This window comes from Argopecten irradians, chromosome 8 (assembly GCF_041381155.1).
Source record: "Argopecten irradians isolate NY chromosome 8, Ai_NY, whole genome shotgun sequence".
Lineage (NCBI taxonomy): Eukaryota > Metazoa > Mollusca > Bivalvia > Pectinida > Pectinidae > Argopecten > Argopecten irradians.
In genome coordinates, this window is record NC_091141.1 from 41,728,726 (window position 1) to 41,754,247 (window position 25,522).

The following is a 25,522-nucleotide window of genomic DNA, read 5'->3' on the forward strand; positions in this document are numbered from 1 at the left end:
CAAAGTCCGGGTGTGGTCACAATCCGGAATTCTCATACAAATGAATTAGACAGCCATAGTAACTTCCGGTTTTGAAAAAGACACGCGATGAGTACCGGTGCAGTTTATAATTTGTTTTCTTTTAGCGTTATAGTATTTATTTTGGTTACAGTACTTTGCCCAAGTGTTGTATCGGGTGAAGGTGTGTTAGGATGTGGCGGATTCGTGCGATCAGATGTTGATATTAACTTCTCTCTCGTCGAGGTAGGTTACGCCCCCCCTCCCGTGTGTGAATGCGACTAAAAAAAAATCCTGTTTTCAATCTATTCTTGTGATTTGCACTGTATATTCCTTGACGATATTTAATAACGTTTGATATTTGCACAAAAAAAATCTGTGTGTTTTATTACTGAATGATACAGATGATTTTTTAAGCAAAATTTTGGTATAAAATTTAAGCACACCAGTTGACAAACTGACAAAGCAATAAAAATATCAATTAAAAATTCAATCACAATCAAAGAAATTATACTGATAATCAGAGGTTTGACTGAGAAGCATGCAGTACTTCGCCCATTCCCAAAATTAGGTAAAGTGCATGATTTGGTTAAAAGCGAAATCATTTTGCAATAAATAAGTGTGGGCTTTCGCATGAAGTATAGAGTTGGTATTATGTAGGATGGGATTGATATATTCTACCTTAATTAAGCATATTTCTATCACACCAAAAGTGTGTTTTCATAGACAACAAACTTATAAATTATTCGATAAGATAATAAATTTACTGTTTCAGGTAAAGCTGTATACACCCCATGGCAGCATCAAGTATCAGACTGACTGTGCACCAAACACCGGATACTATCTCATTCCTCTGTATGAGAAGGGAGATTTTGTCCTCAAAGTCGAACCACCAGCGGGATGGAGTTTTGGTAATACGATAACAATCAACATTGTGATTAGAAATCTTATAGTTCACTCCATCAATATTTGTGCCACAAATCCCATATTTTCCAAATTAATTTCATCTGTTGCAGTTTCATAAATAACATAAAAACCACTGTGATGATGTCAAACTAACTAAAAATCTTTTAATGTTATTATTTACTTTTTGTTATTTTTTTTTTTTTTTGCTTTACAGAGCCAGAAAGTGTCCCCCTAAAAGTGGATGGCAGCACTGATCACTGTAGTCTTGGAGAGGACATTAACTTTCGCTTTACAGGATTCTCAATCAATGGAAAGGTATGTGTGTAACTCATTTACCCCTGAAAACACATTTAGGCACATCTAGATCAAAGACTAGACCAGACCATGGTGAAATTTCAGGGGTGAATGGGTTATTAATAATGTTACAGTGCAATGATAGCATGTCAAAATCCCATTTGATTAAATTTACTTTACTTTTAACTTTGAATTGACATCCAAATATCATTTCCCTCTTTGTGTAAACACAAGTAATCACAGGGTTAATTTGACATTTGTTGATTTTCATTATGATTGATCATCAAGATTATTATACCGGTATCACAATTTTTATCAAGTTTTAGATAAATGCAAACATTTATTTCATTTAGATGTACATACTTTGCAAAAGAGAAATTGTTACGGTACAAAGTATCCAGTAGAATATCTAATCCACCCAATGATCTATAAATAAATCTGTAGGTTGTAAGTAAAGGCCAAAACAAAGGTCCTACTGGGATTACAGTCACTCTAAAGAAACAGGGTTCTACTGAGGCGCTGAAGACAACGGTCACTGGGGAGGATGGCAAGTAAGTCAGGAAACCAGGACTGTATCACATAGGTGGATGGTAATATGTTAGAACACCTTAATTACTTATCCATGTCATTTTGGTAACTCGTAAATGCCTTATGAGATACATTAAATGTAAGACTAAAGGAGATTTAGAATAAGATAAAAATCCATCATTTATAGGATACTGTAGATTGTAGTGAATGTTTTGGCGATTACAGGTGTAACATTTTGATGATTACAGGTGTAATGTTTTGATGATTACAGGTGAAATATTTTGGTGATTACAGGTGTAACATTTTGATGATTACTGGTGTAATGTTTTGATGATTACAGGTGAAATATTTTGGCGATTACAGGTGTAACATTTTGATGATTACAGGTGTAATATTTTGATGATTTCAGGTGTAATGTTTTGATGATTACAGGTATACATTTGCTGGTGTGTTACCGGGGGAATATGAAGTAAAAGCATCACAGTCAGAGGACTTCAGTTTTCTTCAGGTAAGTGTCACATGATGATCACGTGATATGTATATCAAAGTAATGGTATCACTAGTCACATGATTTTAGTTTCCTACCACATGACCACCTCAATCCTGATAATTAAATGTATAATTTGTGAATTAATGGAATCATAGTTATATAGTATCTTATATGATTGGCTATTCTGTATTTGCATATTATAGAGTTATCTGCCCTAGTGGGTAGGTATTGATTGTGACATCATGTGTTTGTGAGGGTAACATTATGCGTTTCGGAGAAAATGACGTGAATTGTGCTCACAAAATAATGACATAACAATTGATACCTACCGCAAGGGACCTTACTCTGTCATATGCAGCAAAGACGGAAAGATTATATGAAAGTTATTTTAAAACTATGTGTTATGTGTGTATATATCATCAAAATATCTGGTATTATTTATAACATCATCATTTTCGTAACAGACGAAAAGTTTATGAAACAGAAAAGAAAACTAGACACAATCTTTAGATTATAAAGGGCTACGTTTGACAGACCGTTTAAGAATGTTTTCTAGTTTGTATTATTAGTTGTGGAAACAATGTAACTGAATCCCCTCTGAAGTACCTGAATGAAATGTAAACAAATGTTTTCTATTGTCAGGCTGACACTAAAGTAACTGTTACCAATGACAACGCCAACACAGGTGACAGCCTCGTTATCGCTGGATATAAAGTCAAGGTATGTTATGTATGGTAATATGTTATAATGTGATGTTGTTGGCCTCATTTACCTGTAGATGTATACTTAAAAGTTACATGTGCCATAACTGGGCAAAATTTTGACATGTTATTTTTTCTTTAGTAATCTATTGAAACCCACAAGTTTTGATAAAATCATTTAAAAGTATGATAAAACATGTACATGATTATGATGCTTATAGCATTTTCAACAAAATAAATTGATGTACTCTAATAGTTCTTGTTTTTGATGCTTTATGTGTGTTTAAATATAACACATATGAAGAAGTCACTTAATACTAACTAATATTACTGTGAAATTCCGAAAGTATTTGCTGCCTAATGTCTGGTTTTAAACAGTTTACTAATTTGAATGAAATGATGTCTGTTTTGTAGCTATTTCTAATTACTGTCAGTTCTCTCCAGTATATTACATGACTATTGTGTTATATTTTACAGGGAGCTGTACAGAGTGAAGGAGAGCCTATCAAGGGAGTTAACTTTGTCCTGTTTTCCTCAAGTTTTAAGAAAGAGGTGAGACAATTACTAGGCGATGTGAATCATGGTCTGTCTGTTACTTATTCATTCTTCTGAGAAAGTGGAATTAACCCATTCAACCCAAAAATGCATTTAGATTCTTCAAGTTCAAACTCTGGAATAGTCCATTTTAGAATTTCAGGGGTAAATGAATTAAGGCTGTAGATAGATTTAGTTGTCAGCCTGAAGCTTCAATACAAGTTATAATTATCAATATTTGAAGCATTGATAGTTTTTGATAAAAAAATAGCCAATGATTTAAGAAATAAAACTATTTTTTTTTTGTAGGATATTACCGGTTGTGAGAAGGGGCCCCTGAAAGGCTTCGCCACCACTGACAAAAACCTTCCATTGTGTTACTCATCATCCAAGGCAGACGGCAGTTTTACATTTCCTGCCCTTCCTGTTGGCAATTTCTACATCGTAGGTACCCTTCACAGACCCAACATTTTAATCTCATATAAAATTTTTTGAATGTTGCTGTATTGTAATACCATGAAATTTCCTCAGGTACCTGTGTTAAAAATCCCCTGTTATATATATATATATTTTTTTTTTAAAGCTTTATTTCAGTAATTGTACATGAATTTCCCAGGCTCAGGATGAAATTCTAGCAAATAGGATTTGTAGTTAATCTAATGTTTTCACATGTACTTACTCCTGAGTAGATTATTTCTGAAATCTGTTGTTTATTTCTGAAATCTGTTGTTTATTTCTGAAATCTGTGGTTTTCTGAAGCCTGTTGTTTATTTCTGATTTTTTTTTTCTGGAATCTGTTGTTTATTTATGAAATCTGTTGTTTATTTCTGGAATTTGTTGTTTATTTCTGAAGTCTGTTGTTTATTTCTCATATTTGTAGATTGTTTCTGAAATATGATATATTTTCTAATTGACACTAGGTTCCTTTTTACAAAGGAGAACACATAAGATTTGATGTGTTACCCGGGAGACTGGACATACAGGTCCAACATGGACCGGTCACTCTCAAGGTCAGTAACAATACCAAGATCACAAGGAATTATTATTCCTTAATTAATATACAAATTAGATGTTGAAAGGGGTATGAAAAAAGTTTTGTTAAATTTACAAACTATGAATCAACCACGGGGATTCTCATCAAAGTTTATTTGTAAAATTTATTTCATGCCCCTATGAAAATAAAAAATAGTGACATCAATGCTTAAATGAGTTGTATTGTAAATAGTTCTGTGCAATCTCATTGATTTTGAAACAGATTTATTTCCAAATCGATACACAATGTCAGTGTCTTTATTGTGGAGTCACGATAATAGCAGGTTTTCGCTCCATTCTTGGGATTTATTTTCGTAGTGGTAACAAGAAAAAGAATTGGCCAATCAGAAAGTTAGAATTTATAAGTATGAAAGCAAAGAAAAAATTATTATTTTGATTTGGTCAAGTACGAATGGATAGAAACCTACTAAAGGTGGCTTTACCTTTCATACTGAATTCTCTAACTTCATATTACCTTCTAATATTTTTGAACTAACAACTTTATTGAAAATTGAAACAAATTTTCAATCCATTAAGATATTTGTTACATTTTATTAGGACAAATATTATTTTGTTTTGTAATTTATATTGCCTTTAATATCTTCATAAAATATAGAATTAATAATGACATGAATTTGTTTTTAGGATATATTCCAAGTGGAGGGATTCTCTGTCAGTGGTCGCGTACTCAACAAAGCAGGGGTAAGACTTTATATACCTGTACAGAACTACAAATAATCACCATAAGCATTTGGGAAGAAAAATTAACACAAATTTAGTAAGATGAAAACCTAAACTTTGTGCTACCATGACCAACAGCTGTCATCATATAGGCTCTGATATGCTTAGGATAGACACTGGAAACGTCTACTTTCATGGGAAATTGGAAGGGTCAATTTTTCGGAGAAATTCAACTTCAAGAATTTAATATAGAAAGAGAATAAAAGATATCAATATAAAAATAGATATCCTTTCATGGGACATAACTCTGAAACCAGAATGACACAGTGACTGTAATATCTAATTAATTCTTCCATACTGTCGATGATGGTTACAACAGCATGAGAAGTCAGCCATGTTGCAAAATTGAATTAAGAAAGGAGGAAGGTATTAAGAAGTTCACAATTCTTTGTCTTTTGAAATAACACTCAGCTAATACTACACTTCACCAATATATATTTGTTTTGTATTTCAAATTGTAAAGGTTCAATAAAATATTCTGCTGACCTTGATAACAACTATCCTAATTCTTTATGAAGTGACTTTGCATCGACTGGCTTCTAATATCATCATTCAACCTTGACCTTTATCTTTAATCTCTTTGACCTTGACCTTTAGGGAGCAGGAGTGTCTGGTGCATCAGTATTGGTTGATGGGAAGGCCGTATCAAAGACAGATGCCAGCGGAATGTATCACCTAGAGAATATGAAGACAGGAAGTTATCGCCTACAAATACAAACAGACAACATCTATTTTGATGATGTTAATGTAAAGATTACTCCGAACACGCCAAACCTTCCTGATATTGTGGCCTCAGAGTAAGTCAGTATTGTATATTATTTTGAAAATTTCAAGAGGTCCAATGGGCAAAATTGTACTAGCATGATTAAGCTCTTAGGTCTTTAAAGGCTGCCAGAGGTCAATTTTGCTATTCTCAAAAAGCTTTTATTTAATTTGGAATCAGAGGTATTAGAATACTTCTATAGAGTTTGTATTTTCCTGTTAACAGTTTTAAGATGTGTGGAAAGATTGTTATCAGCCAGCTGCCAGACACTCTGAGACAGGTTGGCGGTCAGCGACGAATCATCATCATTCCTCAAAACAAAAACATGGATTCCTCCTCTACCAAGGCCGACGCCGACGGAAACTTCTGTGCCAAGGTCAAACCGGGCAGTCATGTTGTACAGGTAAGTACGGGAATTTTGACATCTCGTACTTAAGAACCCCTGACAAGTATGACAGGTTCATTAAACACAACCAGTAAATATTCACTAGTTGTTTAACACTATCATTGCACAAACCATACTTATTGACCTGAAGAAAATGTTCAGAAATATTCATTAGCATCTATTAATAACAATTTTCACTAAACAAAACATTATTTGTTCAAATTTAGTAAATTAGATTCCATATCTAAAGCTTAACTTCTATATAAAAAATTGAGTTACTTAACAAATTCAGTTTCAGCACAAACTTTATAATGCATACAACCAAGAAAAATATAAAACATGAAATATGAGAACATAAATATAGCACAAATAGTGAGAACTAATATTTATCTCATTGAGCCTCCCCTGTAATTTCATAATAGACTGGGCTAGTATTTGATTTAGAAGGTTCTAAATGTTTCTTCAGCGGTGAATGAGTTCAGATTAAATTATGTATAAATATTGTAGGTCCACTTGACGGAGGAAGAGAAAGCAGCTGGACTGTCCATCGTCCCGAGTGAGAAGACCGTTGTTGTAACAGATAAACCTGTGATGGACGTGACCTTCTCCCAGTTCCAGGCCAAGGTCACAGGCACTGTCATATGTCTTGGTAAGGTCAAGGTCACATACAAACGAGTTTCATATACTACTCCTCCTTCATTTTGTCTAACACATTTCTCAAACTGTTGAACTGAACTAATATTGTTCACATTAGAGATGCTACACACAATGGTGCCATGTGCAAATGCCTCTGTTGCCATGGTAAAGAAATGAAGACTTTTGATTGGTCAAAACTTTTGTATGTTTGATTTCAGGGGAAAATGTTAAATAGCGTTTTTGAGGAATGTCAAACACAACGGTTCCATTTTCGAAAACATCTATGGTAACAAAAGAAATTGGTAAAAAGGAGTTTTGAAGGATAACAGATTCAATAGTATGACTGTGGTGCCTTTTATGAGAACTTTTCATGTGTATATACCTTTAGTAATAGTGATGATATCATTTGTTTTAGAAAAGTGCGGGTCTATGGAAATTTCCCTAGAGAGTGACAGACGCGGTGAAGTGAAACAGATCACACAGGTAAGATCAAGAATCAAGGTCCGTCCTTCCGTCTGTTAACAATTCTTGTTACCGCTATTTCTCATACAGCACTGAAGGGATCTGACTCAAATTTGATATGTAAGTTCTCCTAGGGTCCTAGTTGTGCATATTGCATCTTGGGATCAATCGGTGAACAAAATGGCCAACAGGCTGCCATCTTGGATTTTGATAGTTGAATTTTGGTTATGCTCTGTCATAAAATATACTTCACTTTCCATCATGTCATATCGCTTTCTAATTTCATATGGAGGCAGGGACATGTTTTAATTTGTAGCTAATTATTCTTGATGACATATGTTTTGTTAAACTGATTCCATATGTTTCACAGGTGAAAGAGGCCTCAAGAGGGGGAACCTTCCAGTTTGATAATGTACTGCCTGGAAAATACAAAGGTAAACAGAGAAATATCTGCTCACTATGTCTTTATGTACCGGTAACCTCTGTATGTTTGGTATTCAGCAGATTACCAAGATTTTGCTTCACTAATAAGGCCATACATCAATAACCAGACTAAGCTGTGATTTTCTGTTGGATAGTGACCTTGCTGCAGGACAGTTGGTGTTGGAAGGAGAAGAGTCTGGATGTGGAGGTGGCCAGCGCTGACCTATCCGGACTCGAGTTTACACAGACCGGATATATACTCAAGTGTAGCATTTCTCACGAAATCAAACTGGTAATTAATGACATCTCTCACAAAATCAAACTTGTAAGTAAAAAACGTCTCACGAAATCAAACTTGTAAGTAAAAACATCTCTTACGAAATCAAACTTAAAAGTAAAGACATCTCTCACAAAATCAAACTGGTAAGTAAATTAAGACATCTCTCACGAAATCAAACTGGAAAGTAAAGACATCTCTCATGAAATCAAACTGGAAAGTAAAGACATCTCTCACAAAATCAAACTTGTAAGTAAAAAACATCTCACGAAATCAAACTTGTAAGTAAAAACATCTCTTACGAAATCAAACTTATAAGTAAAGACATCTCTTACAAAATCAAACTAGAAAGTAAATTAAGACATCTCTCACGAAATCAAACTGGAAAGTAAAGACATCTCTCACGAAATCAAACTGGAAAATAAAGACATCTCTCATGAAATCAAACTGGAAAGTAAAGACATCTCTTACAAAATTAACAAGTAAATAAAGACATCTCTTACAAAATCAAACTAGTAAGTAAATTAAGACATCTCTCACGAAATCAAACTGGAAAGTAAAGACATCTCTCACGAAATCAAACTGGAAAGTAAAGATATCTCTCATGAAATCAAACTGGAAAGTAAAGACATCTCTTACAAAATCAAACTAGTAAGTAAAAACATGATAAATGTTACCAGCTATCAATAATTTAGATTAGATAAGATTATAGAAAGCTTGTCCATTTGATATATTATCTGGAACTTTATAGATATGAATCATATGATAATGTTGCCTTATTTCCCCACCACCAATATTCAGAGATATGATAATAGTGCCTTATTTCCCACCCAGGGTTTAGAGATATGATAATGTTGCCTTATTTCCCACCCAGGATTTAGAGATATGATAATGTTGCCTTATTTCCCACCCAGGGTTTAGAGATATGATAATAGTGCCTTATTTCCCACCCAGGGTTTAGAGATATGATAATAGTGCCTTATTTCCCACCCAGGGTTTAGAGATATGATAATGTTGCCTTATTTCCCACCCAGGGTTTAGAGATATGATAATTTTGCCTTATTTCCCACCCAGGGTTTAGAGATATGATAATGTTGCCTTATTTCCCACCCAGGATTTAGAGATATGATAATGTTGCCTTATTTCCCACCCAGGGTTTAGAGATATGATAATAGTGCCTTATTTCCCACCCAGGGTTTAGAGATATGATAATGTTGCCTTATTTCCCACCCAGGGTTTAGAGATATGATAATGTTGCCTTATTTCCCACCCAGGGTTTAGAGATATGATAATGTTGCCTTATTTCCCACCCAGGATTTAGAGATATGATAATTTTGCCTTATTTCCACCCAAGATTTAGAGATATGATAATGTTGCCTTATTTCCACTCAGGATTTAGAGATATGATAATGTTGCCTTATCCCTATCCAGGATTTAGAGATATGATAATGTTGCCTTATCCCTATCCAGGATTTAGAGATATGATAATGGTGCCTTATTTCCCACCAAGAATTTGGAGATATGATAATGTTGCCTTATCCCTATCCAGGGTTTAGAGATATGATAATGTTGCCTTATCCCTATCCAGGATTTAGAGATATGATAATGGTGCCTTATTTCCCACCCAGAATTTGGAGATATGATAATGTTGCATTATTACCCACCTAGGATTTAGAGATATGATAATAGTGCCTTATTTCCCACCCAGGATTTAGAGATATGATAATGTTGCCTTATTTCCCACCCAGGATATAGAGATATGATAATGTTGCCTTATTTCCCACCCAGGACTTTGCCCATGAGAAGAAGGAGGGTACAGTTGGATCATTCCAGTTAAACAAAGGCACCAACCGTTTCTGTCTGGCACAGCCAGGGGTGTATCGCCTTACTCCAGACTCCTGTCATCAGTTTGATAAGGATGTGTTCACATACGACACGTAAGTCTGTTGTGTTTATAAAGATCATATTGTCAAATTGAGCTCCACCACTCAAATATCTACATATTTACACATTAAGCATTGTGCACAAAGTACAGGCTATCCTTAACTTAGCCCAGCTGTTAATGTGATATAGAACAAAGTAGGTATCAAGTGATTGATTACCATATGGATGTTTTTGCCAGGTCTAACCCGGAGTTACTTACCCTTGCTGCCGTGAGACACCAGATGGAGGGCACGGTCATCACAGAGGAAGCAGCCTCAGACATTCATGTCACTGTCAGGTTTGTAAATCATTACTTAAATGCTCTCAGATGAGCTTTACTTCTTGTCAAGACTCCATCTCTGTTGATATTTTGCTGGTTTTTCTCCTGGTCCTCTGTCTTTCCCCCACTACTATTTATTATTTCTTGTTGACTTTTGACCCCATTTAACTTTGACCTTTAGACCTTTATAACTCACAATGACCTCTACAATACCATTTCTACCTTTGCAGTCCATTTTGGCTTCATTTGTTAATCTCTAACCCCAGGAGCTTGAATTTGATTCTCTACTGTTGTACTTTGATCTCTGTTTTTATACTTTAACCTTTGAAGTGCAGCTTTTGACTTTAATTAAGTGTATGTATAATTTCAGCTCATTAGTGGATCAAGATACAGTAAACATTGGCCCGCTGACGTCTGTTACAAAACCCACCAGTACAGGGAAAGGTGCCAAACCTGCCGCCGGTCCATTTGTCTACAAGTTCACACACTGGGCAAGGTAGGATACACAGTCACGGACACGAATTTAAACTTAAGTAACATGAAAGGGATGTCGGGCAAAAAAAAGGGAAACTTAGAACTAATTACAGTCAAACCTCGAAGTTCAAGGGACCGTCAGAAAAACTTCGAAACATCGAGACATCGAATTATTCATGGTTGAAATTAGACCGATGTTTTTTTTAACATGATCAACTGTGGAAGTTGTGTACAGGTCGTCTCCGTTCGGTAAACTTTATAATCATTGTAATGACCACAAACAAAACAAAATAAAAACGAAGTATGCAATTAATCACATGTATTGCTTAGGCCTAACATGTGTACATGTGTACGTTTGGTGACTATTTAATGGAATTTTACGGAATGAATATAAAAACGAAAACACGTTGTAAAAACAAAACTGAAAAGGAGGAACCGAAAGCGCTACAACACCTACAAAATACTTCGGTTTAGAATGATCATTTTGCTCAAGTATTTATGCCAAAGTTTTGCGATGTAACAGTTTTTAGTATGAGTTTATAATAATGTGTCTTGCTATTTACCGTTCCGTAAATTCTACAAACCGCTACCAATGGCGTAATGAAGTTAAGGGGTGTATACTGGAATCAGGTTGTCTGTCCGTTCGTCCGTCTGTCTTTAGACACAACGTTGTCTGCCCAACTCCTCCTGAAATACTGACAGATTTTGACAAAATTTGGTACACAGAACCCTGACATAAAGAGGAGTTGAGTAAACTATATTGGGTTGTACAATGTACCCTATTAATGAAGTAAATACTAAATTTGTGCAGCGAGAGTATTAGCCGTCCACTCTGGTGACAGTTCTAGTTTTGGTTGATATTTTTGTTTTACTGAGTTTTAGGAATATTACATACAGTAAACTTTTGTGTACAACTAATGTCATGTTGTGTTGATGTGTTGCCAGGTCGGGCGAGAGACTAGAGATCAGTGCCAAGTCTAAGGAACTGTTGTTTAGTCCCAGTAAATCTGAGGTCGTCATCCACGGAGGTGAGATATTGTGTCACGGAATAGACTAACATTGTAATACTGTGATCTATGATACATCAGCATCTACCACAACATCATGATAATGTTACCATAACGGCATGATAATGTTACCACATCATGATAATGTTACCACAACGTCATGTTAATGTTACCACAATGTCATGATAATGTTACCACAACGTCACGTACCATATCATGATAATGTACCACACATGTCATGATAATGTTACCACAACGTCACGTAAATGTTACCACACAACATCATGATAATGTTACCACAACATCATGATAATGTTACCACAACACAACAACGTACCACGTCATGAAATGTAACCACAACGTCATGATAATGTTACCACAAATCATGATAATGTTACCACAACATCATGATAATGTTACCACACATCATGATAATGTTACCACAACGTCATCATGATAATGTTACCACAACGTCAGATAATGTTACACGTCATGATAATGTTACCACAACGTCATGATAATGTTACCACAACATGATAATGTTACCACAACGTCATGTTAATGTTCCACAACGTCATGATAATGTTACCACAACGTCATGATAATGTTACCACAACGTCATGATAATGTTACCACACATCATGATAATGTTCCAACTCATTAACAAGTCATGATAATGTTACCACAACATCATGATAATGTTACCACAACGTCATGATAATGTTACACCATGATAATGTTACCACAACGTCATGATAATGTTACCACAACATCATGATAAATGTTCCACAACGTCAATAATGTTACCACAACGTCATAAAATGTTACCACAACGTCATGATAATGTTACCACAACGTCATGATAATGTTACCACAACATCATGATAATGTTACATGTAACCACAACGTCATGATAATGTTACCACAACGTCATGATAATGTTACCACAACATCATGATAATGTTACCATAACAACGTCATGATAATGTTACCACAACATCATGATAATGTTACCACAACAGTCATGATAATGTACCACAACGTCATGATAATGTTACCACAACATCATGATAATGTTACCACAACATCATGATAATGTTACCACAACATCATGATAATGTTACCACAACGTCATGATAATGTTACCACAACGTCATGATAATGTTACCACAACGTCATGATAATGTTACCACAAACATCATGATAATGTTACCACAACGTCATGATAATGTTACCACAACATGATAATTGTTACCACGTCATGATAATGTTACCTTGTTATGGTTACAACGTCATGATAATGTTACCACAACGTCATGATAATGTTACCACAACCACAACGTCATGATAATGATCAACGTCATGATAATGTTACCACAACGTCATGATAATGTTACCACAACGTCATGATAATGTTATCACAATGTCCATGATAATGTTACCACAACGTCATGATAATGTTACCACACAACGTCATGATAATGTTACACAACATCATAATAAACACATGATAATGTTACCACAACGTCATGATAATGTTACCACACATGATAATGTTACCATCATGATGATAATGTTACCACAATGTCATGATAATGTTACCACAACGTCATGATAATGTTACCACAACGTCATGATAATGTTACCACAAATGACATGCCACAACGGTCATGATAATGTTTACCACAAGTCCCTGTTACCACAACAGTCATGATATTTGTCCATGGTAATGTTTTCTTTTTGTTTAAAAGTTTTTAAAAAACCAAACTAAGTAAGTATGGCTGTGTGTTCTACTCATGAACAAATTCATGATCTTAAGATGAATATTGATGCTGTATATGGATGCAGTTTATTCCAAATTAACAGGAGTATCAGTTAAATGTGATAAATCTGCTGGATCTAGGTGTACAAATGTATGTTTGATTTGGACAGATACTTGTGCTGGAGAGGTGGTGAAGTTTACAGGGAAACGAGGTGTTTTTATCAACGGTCAGATTAAACCTGCCCTCGCTGGAGTCAGTGTGACGGTGGTCGCTATGGATGATTCTATGGCTCCAATCGTCATGGAAACAGCAGAATCTGGAACATTTAGGTAAAGAGAAAGGACTACTGTGATTAACGATGCTCCAACGCTGACAGAACATAAATGATACTGATCATTTGAACAATTATTGGTGTTTAATCGTGTGAATATATATGTGTAATTAACACAAAAAATAATATGAAATAATTCATTTTACTTTTGGTGTATGTGCAATCAGTACTTCATTCCATATAGGATATACTGCTATGGAATTTTTTTCAGGGCGCAATTAATTATTTTTATTATTTTTAATTTGAAGTAAAATTAGAGGCTCAAATTTAGGTGTAAAGTAAGTAACATTTGTAACTGAAGAAAAATACTAATTTGTTTTTATTGAGAAAAAGAATACTATTCGTTAGGGGTGGAACATCTTTAAAGATAGGCAATAGTAACAATTCTATTTAGCTTTAATCTGAAATGAAATTTATGTTCAGGACGGTTAGACAGACAGTTGATATATTCAGTATGGTTAGACAGATTTATATATTCAGTATGATTAGACAGATTTATATATTCAGTATGGTTAGACAGATTTATATATTCAGTATGGTTAGACAGATTTATATATTCAGTATGGTTAGACAGATTTATATATTCAGTATGGTTAGACAGATTTAAATATTCAGTATGGTTAGGACAGATTTATATATATTCAGTATGTGTTAGACAGATTTATATATTCAGTATGGTTAGACAGATTTATATATTTCAGTAATATGGTTAGACAGATTTATATATTCAGTATGGTTAGACAGATTTATATATTCAGTATGGTTAGACAGATTTATATATTCAGTATGGTTAGACAGATTTATATATTCAGTATGTCTTAGACAGATTTATATATTCAGTCATGGATTAGACAGAATTTAAATATTCAGTATGGTTAGACAGATTTATATATTCAGTAGTCTCATGTTTAGGACAGATTTTATATTCAGTATGGTTAGACAGATTTATATATTCAGTATGGTTAGACAGATTTATATATTCATGGATTATGGTATTTAGACAGATTTATATATTCAGTTATGGTTAGACAGATTTATATATTCAGTATGTTTAGACAGATTTAAACATTTTTATGATCAGCTGTAAGTAGTGGTATTGATGATGTTGACCTTTGACCTTGTAGTGTTGGCCCCCTTCACAGCGGTAAGGAGTACAGCGTGTCAGCAGAGAAGACCGGCTATGTACTGGTTAAAGAGGAGGGACAAACAGCCTCCTTCAAGGCTTACAAACTAGGACAGGTGTCTGTAAAGGTGTGTACATTATATCTCACATGGACATTCATATTCAGTCATTTTCTGGTTTGTTTGTTCTTTGGAGCAAACTTTATTGTTTGTTCTATCATTCATTTAAATTATTAATTTATTGGGTCATTTAATATTTGTATTATTTGTTTGATCATTCACTAGAATTATTTATTCATTCGGATTCCATCAAATATTTGTTATCATTCATTTGTAAGTTATTTATTCATTCTTTTCTTTGTTTATTTGCTTGCATTTTCATTCATTCATTCATTCATTCATTCATTCATTCATTCATTCATTCATTCATTCATTCATTCATTCATTCATTCATTCATTCATTCATTCATTCATTCATTCAATTACCATATTAAATGATTTTAATGAATACATCCGGATGATTTTAATTTCTGCCTCATATGGTACAGGATCACCCTGTGATAAAAGATAAACACTGTCACCAATATCATTATCAATATAGACCTATTTGGTATAGAAGTGTAAAACCTAATGTCTCCCATTCATGTGATAAGAATCAAAGACAGAAGCTGTTGCTTACAAAACAATCTCTCTATTTTTAGGTACTGAATGAAAAAGGTGAACCGCTGTCGAATGTGTTGTTATCACTGAGTGGAGAGCGACAGTATCGCAGCAATAACGTAACCAGTGACGACGGCACAATTAACTTCATTGGACTGGTAAGTCAAACAGAGGATTAGCAGTCAGTTAAAATCTCAACATGTACTGTGTTTAAAAATATTGTTAGGGTTCAGACGAATTTGTAGCTCTGTAAATCATATAGCTACAAGGAAAAGTCATTGATGCATGTACCATGGTTTACCTGCTACTGTAGTTGTTCAATTTCACAGGTGTAAAATTTCACGATATACTGTTAGCAATCTTAGTGTGAATCATATTTATAGTCCTTAAAATCAACATTTTTACGATAGGCTCTGATATATAAAACCTGATTTTGATAAATTAATTTTTCGAAATTTTTTTCTCGAAATTTTGATGAATCAGCAAATTTAGCAAAATTTAAAATCCTGTGAATATTTAGAACTGTAAGTTAATTGAATATGTAATTGATTCATATGAGTTATGTTTGTGTAGAGCCCAGGCGAGTACTTCCTACGACCCATGATGAAGGAGTATAAGTTCGCTCCTGCCTCCCAGACCATAGAAGTTGTGGAAGGTACAACCAAGGAGATCACAATCAAGGGACTTCGTGTGGCCTACAGGTAGCATTCAAAATTCATACAATGTTATATAGTGACCGGTGATGCTGTTTTATAAAAATGAGATACTACAAAAATGATGTCATTTTTTTTTTTTGAAAATTTATCAGTTTAAGATTTTTCCTGTAACTCAATAATTATAATTTTTATACCCAACACAACAAAGTGAAGGGGTGGTATACTGGAATCAGGTTGTCCGTCCGTTTGTCTGTAGACACAACTTTGTCTGGTGATTCCTCATAAACTACTTGATCGATTTTGAAAAGTTTTGGATACAGAACCCTGACATAAAAGGGAATTGAGTAAACTATATAGGATTCTGCAATGTCCTCTATGAATGGAGTTATTACTAAATTTTACAGCGAGGGGTATTAGTCTGTCACTCTAGCGACAGTTCTAGTTTCTTTTTTATTTCATCTGTGACAGTTGGGCTCTATATATGGTAAATTTATATATACAATGTATTTATGGTGATCTTTATTTGACTGACAGATGCTATAGGAACTTATGTATCTGAAAGTTACTATGCTGTCGATTATGTTTGACAGTACTTTTTATGTGTCACAACTTTTGACAGTTTCTGTTAAATTGATGATAGTATCTGATATCTCATCGACAGTTGCTACGGATCGGTAACATCCCTGAATGGAGAACCAGAACAAGGCATTATAGTGGAGGCTGTTGGCACAGGAACCTGTGGTAACTTTCAGGAGGAGAGCAAAACAGAGCCTGATGGCTCATACAGGATCCGGGGACTACAGGTAGGTCATACAGAGGTCATGCAGGATTTGTGGACTACAGGTAGGTTATACAGAGGTCATACAGGATACGAGGACTACAGGTAGGTTACTCAGAAGTCATACAGGATATTAGGACTACAGGTAGGTCATACAGAGGTCATACAGGATCTGGGGACTACATGTAGGTCATACAGAGGTCATACCGGACCTGTGGACTAGAGGTAGATCATACAGAGGTCATACAGGATTTGTGGACTACAGGTAGGTCATACAGAAGTTCATACAGGTTATTAGGACTACAGGTAGGTCATACAGGACCCGAGGACTAGAGGTAGGTCATACAGAGGTCATACAGGACCCGAGGACTAGAGATAGGTCATACAGAGGTCATACAGGACCCGAGGATTAGAGGTAGGTCTTACAGAGGTCATACATGAGCCGAGGACTAGAGATAGGTCATACAGAGGTCATACAGGAACCGAGGACTAGAGGTAGGTCATACAGAGGTCATAAGAACCCGAGGACTAGAGGTAGGTCATACAGAGGTCACACAAGACCTGAGGACTAGAGGTAGGTCATACAGAGGTCATAAGGAACCGAGGACTAGAGGTAGGTCATAAGGAACCGAGGAGTAGAGGTAGGTCATACAGAGGTCATAAAGACCCGAGGACTACAGGTAGCCTAGGTCATACAGGGATCTTACAGGGTCCAAGGACTAAAAAATGTCAACCTCAAATGTGGTGCAAAAATCCAACAGAGGCGGTGAATTTATCCCTCTGTCCTTGGAATTCTGATGTTACATCATTAATTCTGACATCTTTTTATTGTTTCTCAGAGGTATCAACATGTTGAAGGTTGCTCCGATGTAAGCACTGGGCACCAGTTTTGGACGTCTCAGTCTAACATATACCCTTCTCACTCTTAACATGTTGGATCCCCTGTTTATGTCATGATGTCACAATGGCACAGCCCAGCACAACCAATGAAAATCTCTCCAGGTCATATTACACTAGTGACATATGCAAAAATATCACATTGGCAAAATCACTGGATATCTGAAAAATTCTGTGATGAAAATTTTTTGTTAATTGTTTTAACTACATGCGATGAATTTATTAATTCTAAAGTTTCTGGAGTATTTAAAGTCTTTCTTTTCTTTCCAGCCCAACTGTACCTACAGCATCCACCTAAAGAACGATGTTAACAGACACATTGAACGAGCGGCACCTAAATCACAGGATGTTACGGTAAAGTTATAATATAAACAGTCAAAGCCACCTATTAAGACCACTTCTGACAAGGGACTAAGTGTAAATGGTCCTTATAGCCAGGTGGTCTTTATAGCCAGGTGGTCTTTATAGCCAGAGATATTGATTATAGTTATAATGTTTTCTTTATGTTAGAGCTAATGTCATCCTAGATATTCCAGGGGTTCCTATCACTTACGATTTCTACACCCCTGGACTATCTCATCGTAAAACTGGAGGCAACAGAATAGAACAGGTAATTTAGTCCTTTGATGTACATCAAAAGAGCCATATAACGGTACACTGTAGATGACTGTGTGGCTTTGATGTTAGGCGTCGCTTTCTCTGTAGTCATCAAAGGAAACCTTTGCTGGTCTGTGATTGGTCAAATGTTTTCCGCTGAACTGCCTTCAATTTCACTATGAGATAGTCCAGGGGTGTAGAGATTGTAAGTGATCGGAACCCCTGGAGTATCAAGGATGAGCTAATGTATACTAAGGTAAAAATGGTCCTATCTATCTTTAACTTTTAGAAGATATGGCTTAATGAATATATGTGTTACTGATGTTATATGGTTCTATCGTTTGTCTTTATGTCGTGATCAGGTGGTCGATAAAGACTTCACTGACGTGTCCATTATTGCCTTCCGTCGTGTCAACCAGACTGACGTGTCCATTATTGCCTTCCGTCGTGTCAACCAGATGGACATCAGCGGCAACGTCATCACACAAGAGGAACACCTTCCCAGTCTCAAGGTAAACACTTTATAACCTTGCTGATGCCAAAGAACAATTTGTTTCCCGGACACTTGACGCTGTTAAACCAATCACTGGCACTGTTAAATCATTGAGGAATAATAATAAGATTTATTACTTTTGTAGATAATTGAGATTCTTTTCGAGAATGAAATATAAAGAAGGAGAAGGAAGAAGGCCTGTATAGGCAATGCCTGCTGTCTAATCTCATTGATTTTTATCATCAAAATTAAAATTAAAATGCACCTCTCAATTGAATAACTGTTAACCAATTTTCTTTCAAGGCTAATAAATTTCGTGATTTCTAGGCCAAAACACGTACACATAGATAAAGTTTTGCGGATTTGAAAATTAAATGGAATTACCAACCAGTATAAATAAGGCATATATATACTTGGGGTACAATTGTACATACAATGATGTTACATTCCCTGATGATGGTGTTGTCTCTATTGTTTTGATATACCTCTTGTTATTGTACCACAGGTGAAACTGTTCCGAGACGAGACCCCGGAGTCTCCCATACATACCGTCAGTCTGGGAACAGTCACTTTCTTCTTCCTACCATCCCTCCCTATCGACAACGAGGTCAGTATAGAAACCTTAATCATCTTATGTGTTTCATAGCTTCACTTTCAAATTATTTTAACAGACTACGTTAAGGATGTAAGCAGAAAACAGTATAATATGTAAAATATTGGACTGTCTGAGGCAATTTCATTAACAGACTGTGTGGAGCCATTTTGGCCCAAAATTCATTAAATAAGAGTTAAAAAAAGCTGGTTTGATTATGCATATATCAGATGGTTACCATGGCAACTAAACTGTGATGGTAGAAAACTACCATCATTGATAAGTAAGAGATTTTGTGTAACATAATTCTCTCAGATTAATAATTTTGTTGACTAAAAACATAATTCTCGGTACTTTTAACACAAATGGTTGACTATATTTTGGTTGTTTTGTTGCAGAGATACACCCTGAAGTTGGAGAGCTCACTGTCTAAGGCCTCGTTTGACTTTACGTTACCCGTCGTCAACTTTGTGGCTAACACATCGTATCAGCATCATAGTATCAAGTTCAGCCCTGTTGTAAGTTTTATTTTTAATTTCTTTCAGTACCGTCACTGATAAAAACATGTTTGAAAATGAATTATTTCAAAAACTTGAATATATGGAAATTAATTTCCAAGCAATGATTTATATGGCAGTGAATGTTATATAATTTGGTACACATGTACAGTATTCTTATAATTATATGGATTGATAACATCCTTATTCAAGTTAATTTAGACCATCTCATCTTTGCATACAATTAATTTTCGCAGATTTCGCGGGGGAAAGAAAATCATGAAAATAAATCGCTGTGACATTGTTTCAAACACATGTAAGGTAGCATCAGTCTTGATCATGAAATTAGATTGTTGTAAGTCGTTTGGTAGAAAAGCGTGAAATGAAGTGGCTGTGAAAATAAGTTTCTTTATGGTATATTTTGAAGATTAGATACGTGTGTGAGGGAATTTATTGATTTTCACTTGGTGCAATTGTTTTATTGTAAAAGATTTTGTTTAACAATTTAATTTAAACCATAGGATTTGCAAAACATTATAAAGAAACATTCTCACATTGTAATTAATGTTTTCTTTGTTTCCAGAGAAAGTCATTTGACCAAGAATTCATCCAAGGGACATCACTCTTCCTTCCTTTTTCATTACTACTCGCAGCTGCTGTCTATAACTACCAAAAAGTAAGTGTGAAACTATTCCACAGTAGGGTGGTACATGGAGCAGATCCTTTGCCCACTGGCCCCTAATTTTAAAAAATGACCTCTTTGGTTCTGGAAATTTCTTTCATATTTCTTTGTTTTATAGTTCGTAAGAATTGCCAAAATCTTTAATTAATTTGATAATTTTCAACTGGAACGATCCATGCCATTACAGCCATCTTACTTATATTGAAAGTTTGCTGCCATTTTGTTTAGCTCATTTTACACTAAGAGAAAAGAATACTTAATCATTAATTTCAGGAGCCTGTACCTTTCAATTGGGAGAACATTAAATGTCATCTTTCTTGAAATATGTATTTTTAGAGAGTTTTTCTTTACTTGGGAATATGTTTTAAAAAAATTGGAAAAATACAGCAAAATTTCTCAAAGGGAAGGGACCTTTATTCGGCCCCAAATGTACCTAAAAAAGATCACTGATATGGTATAACGGTGCTAATTTAGCTTATGTAACCTTTTAGAAGCTATCAAAAGCAGAATAAATCAGGAACATTTATATACATACTCCAACACATTCTATAAAAGAGAGTTTGTCATGACAAAATTACCGCGTTCTGTTTCACACCTGATGTGATAATTGTAAGATAACATAGATAATGGATGTATGATATGACCACCATGCTAGCAGGCGGGGAACCGTTTATTTCTAACACTTTTTTCTCCTTTATTTTATATTTATTTCCTCAATATCCTCATCAGGAAATAAAAACAGGGTTTCCTTAGACATGACTAACAGATCTACTCACACATCACACAGTTCCAAGTAGGAGTTTTCAGTGCTGATTTCCTGTGATAATTTTGTGACCTTTTGTGTTCCAGCTATTCCCTTACTTGATGCGTATGTGGTCCCAGGTCCAGGCCATGCTGACCGCTGGTCAAGGCGATAGTATGATGACCGGAGGTGGGGATGCTGGACCAGGAACAGACACACAGATGAAGAAAAAGATGAAAGCACGAAAGACATAACATGATGTGTAGATCTGAATTATTTGATGATGTAATTATTCTGGGGTAACTTAAATGGGATTTGTCTGTACATTCAGGGTTGAAATCAATCCTTCATAAATCTAGTAAAACTGCTATGTATTAAGAAATCCAAAAGAAGACGAATTGAACTTAAATGGTATTTAAACTTTGTAATTTCATAATGAACTGTTTCGGCCTTGGAATTATAAGAGTTCAGATGTGTCTATAGGAGTTTAATCCATTGAAGATTCTTCTACCAAATTATTACATAAACAAACTCTTGTACTGCTATAATCCACCCTAATTTTGCACTCCTATGATTTCTGTGTATTTCAGGGAGGATCAGAAATTGTAAAATTAGATCAATGTGACATTGTATCAAACATGGGAACTGCAGAACCATGGCTAAATCAAATCACTCTGAAAAAGTTAGTGTGAATAAAAAAAAAAATTAGATTCCCTGAAAAATTTGCTTGTAGTTTTCGCAAAGATTTTTAATTGCTTGTATCTGAAGAAAAATACACTTGTAAAACAAGTACTAAAAACAAACAAAGCAAGAAAACTATGTACATATCTACATATATGTAGATCCAAGGAAATTTCCTTTGTATTAACTCATTCACCCCTGAAGACACATTTAGACTCTTCTAAATCAAAGACTAGATCAGTCCATTATGAAATTTCAAGGGTGAATGAGTTAATATTATTTTAGCTTTTTTTCCATTTTGAGTATTCAACTTAATAATGAATGTGCCCTACAGTTTCACTCTACATTTTTCCAACAGGAAATGTTTTAATGCATCAACTGAAATCTGTTAAAACCAGTCCATCAACAAAACTTACATGCATTAATTTCCTGTTGGTGTTGTTGATCTCTGTGTGTTAAAGTGCTTTGGAATAGATTTGAATGGATTTTGTAGAGTGTATTGAAAATGTCTGTAATACAGTTATATAACTTCATTTGTGAGAATGTGAAGTCCATGCTTTATTTTACAATTCTGTGATTACAAGATACTATGTATAAAGGTAATCAAGTTAGAGAATTTTGTGTACTATGAATGGTACAAGATTCCATACGATTAATTAATCTGGTTATACATGTACTTATAAATATCCACTCACATTTTATGCTATGTTATGTCTTGATGACAACCTTTATATTACATAAGAATTTAAACCAAGAACAAATATAGGGGGTATATTAAATAAAACTTGTCCACCCCTGTAGTTTGATAATGAACTATTCCTGTCTTATAATTAGAGGAGTCCATTTGTGTGTTTAGGGATGAAAGGTTCAGATGTATGATTTGGGATGAATAGTTTACCATAGCAACACTCCAAGTGATAAAGAGACTTTGTCAGTGTATATATTGTTTATACACACAAAGTGTGAATTATTACTTAACTGTCGGTCAAGTGCTTCCTTCCCACCTATAGGGGAGGGTGTATAGCGACTCCTTTGTGTGTGTAGATACATACACAGAGAGCTTTATATCAAAGTTTCATCAACAAAGAGAGTACATGTCTCTATATTCCATGTGTGTTATAGCACCAAACACAAAAGATATTATTCTACTTTGAACGAGCAGAAATCAGTTTTAAAGCTTTTGAAAATGATATTTCTAGGGGAAAAATAGATTGGCCACCAGTTTCTGGAAGTATTGATAAAAAAAATCACTAAAATTTGGCTTGATTATTTTTGTTTCTACTACATGTCTGTTTTAGAGTTTCAAACTATAGGGGGAGATGATCTTGTAAAGAACTTTAAAGTCTTATCAACAACTCAGGGTCTGGTTGCCAGTCTAGGGAATAGATATTTAAGACAGTTTCACGATACATATATATATAGACCATTTGTCAGATTACCGAATATCCGTGGGGATACTTTATGATTTTGTGTTTACAAACACAAGCAAGTAATAATTACTCCTTCAGGTTTTTGAAAAGTATAGCAATGGTTTGGTTGGTTTGGTTTGTTTAGTTTAGTCCTATTAACAGCCGGGGTCATGTAAGGACGTGCCAGGTTTGTTGGTGGAGGAAAGCCGGAGTACCCGGAGAAAAACCACGGCCATGGAAAGAATTTACTGGACACCTAAAAGAAACCTGTTGTTGGCTTGTTACAGAATCTATCATTTTGTTGAACAAATTTTGCATAATTTGGTTGAATTGTTTCCTTGTGAGTTAGCCTATTTATATATGTTATGGTGTAATAATGTGTAGATGTTGTAATTGATATTTAATTTTTCACATTCCTATCATAAACAGGTATTTTCAATATTCAAGTTTTTAGGGAAATGGGTATTCTCTTCAATGTTTCTTAGATTTTTTATCTTTTTTGAAAGTGGAATGAATTCTTTCTAAAAAAAAACAAAAAAAAAAACCACCCTGAAATTTAACTGAAAAGTTATCATTGGCATCATAACTTATGAGTGTATAGGGAATATTTATGTGGTAATCACAATTAAAAATTCTTTCAATAAAAAGGGAAGGAGCCTAATTTATGATATATCAAGGATATATACAGGTATGTTGTATGGATGTGCCTATGAAATTCAGGAATTTCAGGAGATTGTTTCTTTGTTAATTGCAACAAAATCGAATCTAGGTTTGTTTAGGCTAATAGTCACCTGTTATAGTTTTAGTTAACCATATTCAGCCTTTTCTCTGAAATACGCAGGTTGGTCCACTTATGTTTGTCTTTTCATCTTGAAGAGTTATCTACCTTTGCTATCAGGTATAGTTTCATCACAAATATTACTAGATGATCAAATACAAATTAAACATAATTATCTCATAAATTTATTATTTTCTTTGTGCAAACAATTAGGATCATCTGATCTATCTTAGTTACTGCCATTGGTTTCAGACAAAGTGAAATGAAGGGAAGTAACTCTTGATAGATCAGAGTGAAATGAAGGGAAGTAACTCTTGATAGATCAGAGTGAAATGAAGGGAAGCAACTCTGATAGATAAGAATGAATCAAAACCTGCTAGCAAAAGTTGATACATCTTCATATGAAACGGAGCTGATAGAGAGAGCACTTTTTATTTGAACCTTATTTAATGCATGTGTCTGTTCGATATTCTATTTATAAAGTTAATTATTGAGATATTATGGGATGTTGTGTGATTGGTAGGCGTGTTTGAGAAGTATAGTAAACGATGTAATTCAGAACCAAGAATAAAAAGCTGTTTTGTTTGCTCATTCATCAAAAAAATGAATTTTAAAGCATTTTCTTATCTGTAACAAACAAGTTCATAGACCTTTTATTTGGTCTGTGGCATCCCTAGATAAAGGGCTACCATGCATGTTTGTCCAAACAAATGTAATTGTCCTTCAATCAAGATTACAGGTGTTGAATTGCCTGAGGTCATATACAATCTTCCTAAAAAGAGATGTGAGCATTAAAAGCCCTGTTGGCCTCTATGCTTTGAAAGGTTGCAATTTAGAACACCTCTGTTAGGAAATCTGTAAAAAGATTCAGTAGAATTTTGGTTCTGAAAAAAATCTCTGATCACTATATTTGGTGTGTGTTTGGCCCAATAATCTGTACATGAGATATATTTGGTTAGGTGTGTGTTTGGCTCAATAATCATACCTGGTT

General features: G+C 34.7%; 1 protein-coding gene across 1 annotated transcript; it reads left to right on the top strand.

Moving 5' to 3' along the window:
• Positions 1 to 57: 57 nt before the first annotated feature.
• LOC138330396 (BOS complex subunit NOMO2-like) lies at positions 58 to 23,582 on the top strand. The gene is made up of 31 exons (XM_069277989.1): positions 58 to 243; positions 773 to 908; positions 1,118 to 1,218; positions 1,642 to 1,748; positions 2,158 to 2,233; positions 2,858 to 2,935; positions 3,394 to 3,468; positions 3,760 to 3,894; positions 4,371 to 4,460; positions 5,128 to 5,184; positions 5,821 to 6,020; positions 6,212 to 6,389; positions 6,879 to 7,020; positions 7,423 to 7,490; positions 7,840 to 7,903; positions 8,048 to 8,184; positions 9,958 to 10,106; positions 10,292 to 10,390; positions 10,743 to 10,868; positions 11,792 to 11,874; positions 13,786 to 13,945; positions 15,072 to 15,198; positions 15,771 to 15,887; positions 16,303 to 16,430; positions 17,047 to 17,188; positions 18,331 to 18,414; positions 19,020 to 19,169; positions 19,656 to 19,757; positions 20,141 to 20,260; positions 20,823 to 20,915; positions 21,771 to 23,582. Exons 1-31 carry the CDS (start codon positions 88 to 90, stop codon positions 21,915 to 21,917), a joined length of 3,627 nt encoding a protein of 1,208 aa, XP_069134090.1. The 5' UTR covers positions 58 to 87; the 3' UTR covers positions 21,918 to 23,582.
• The last annotated feature ends 1,940 nt before the right edge of the window (positions 23,583 to 25,522 follow it).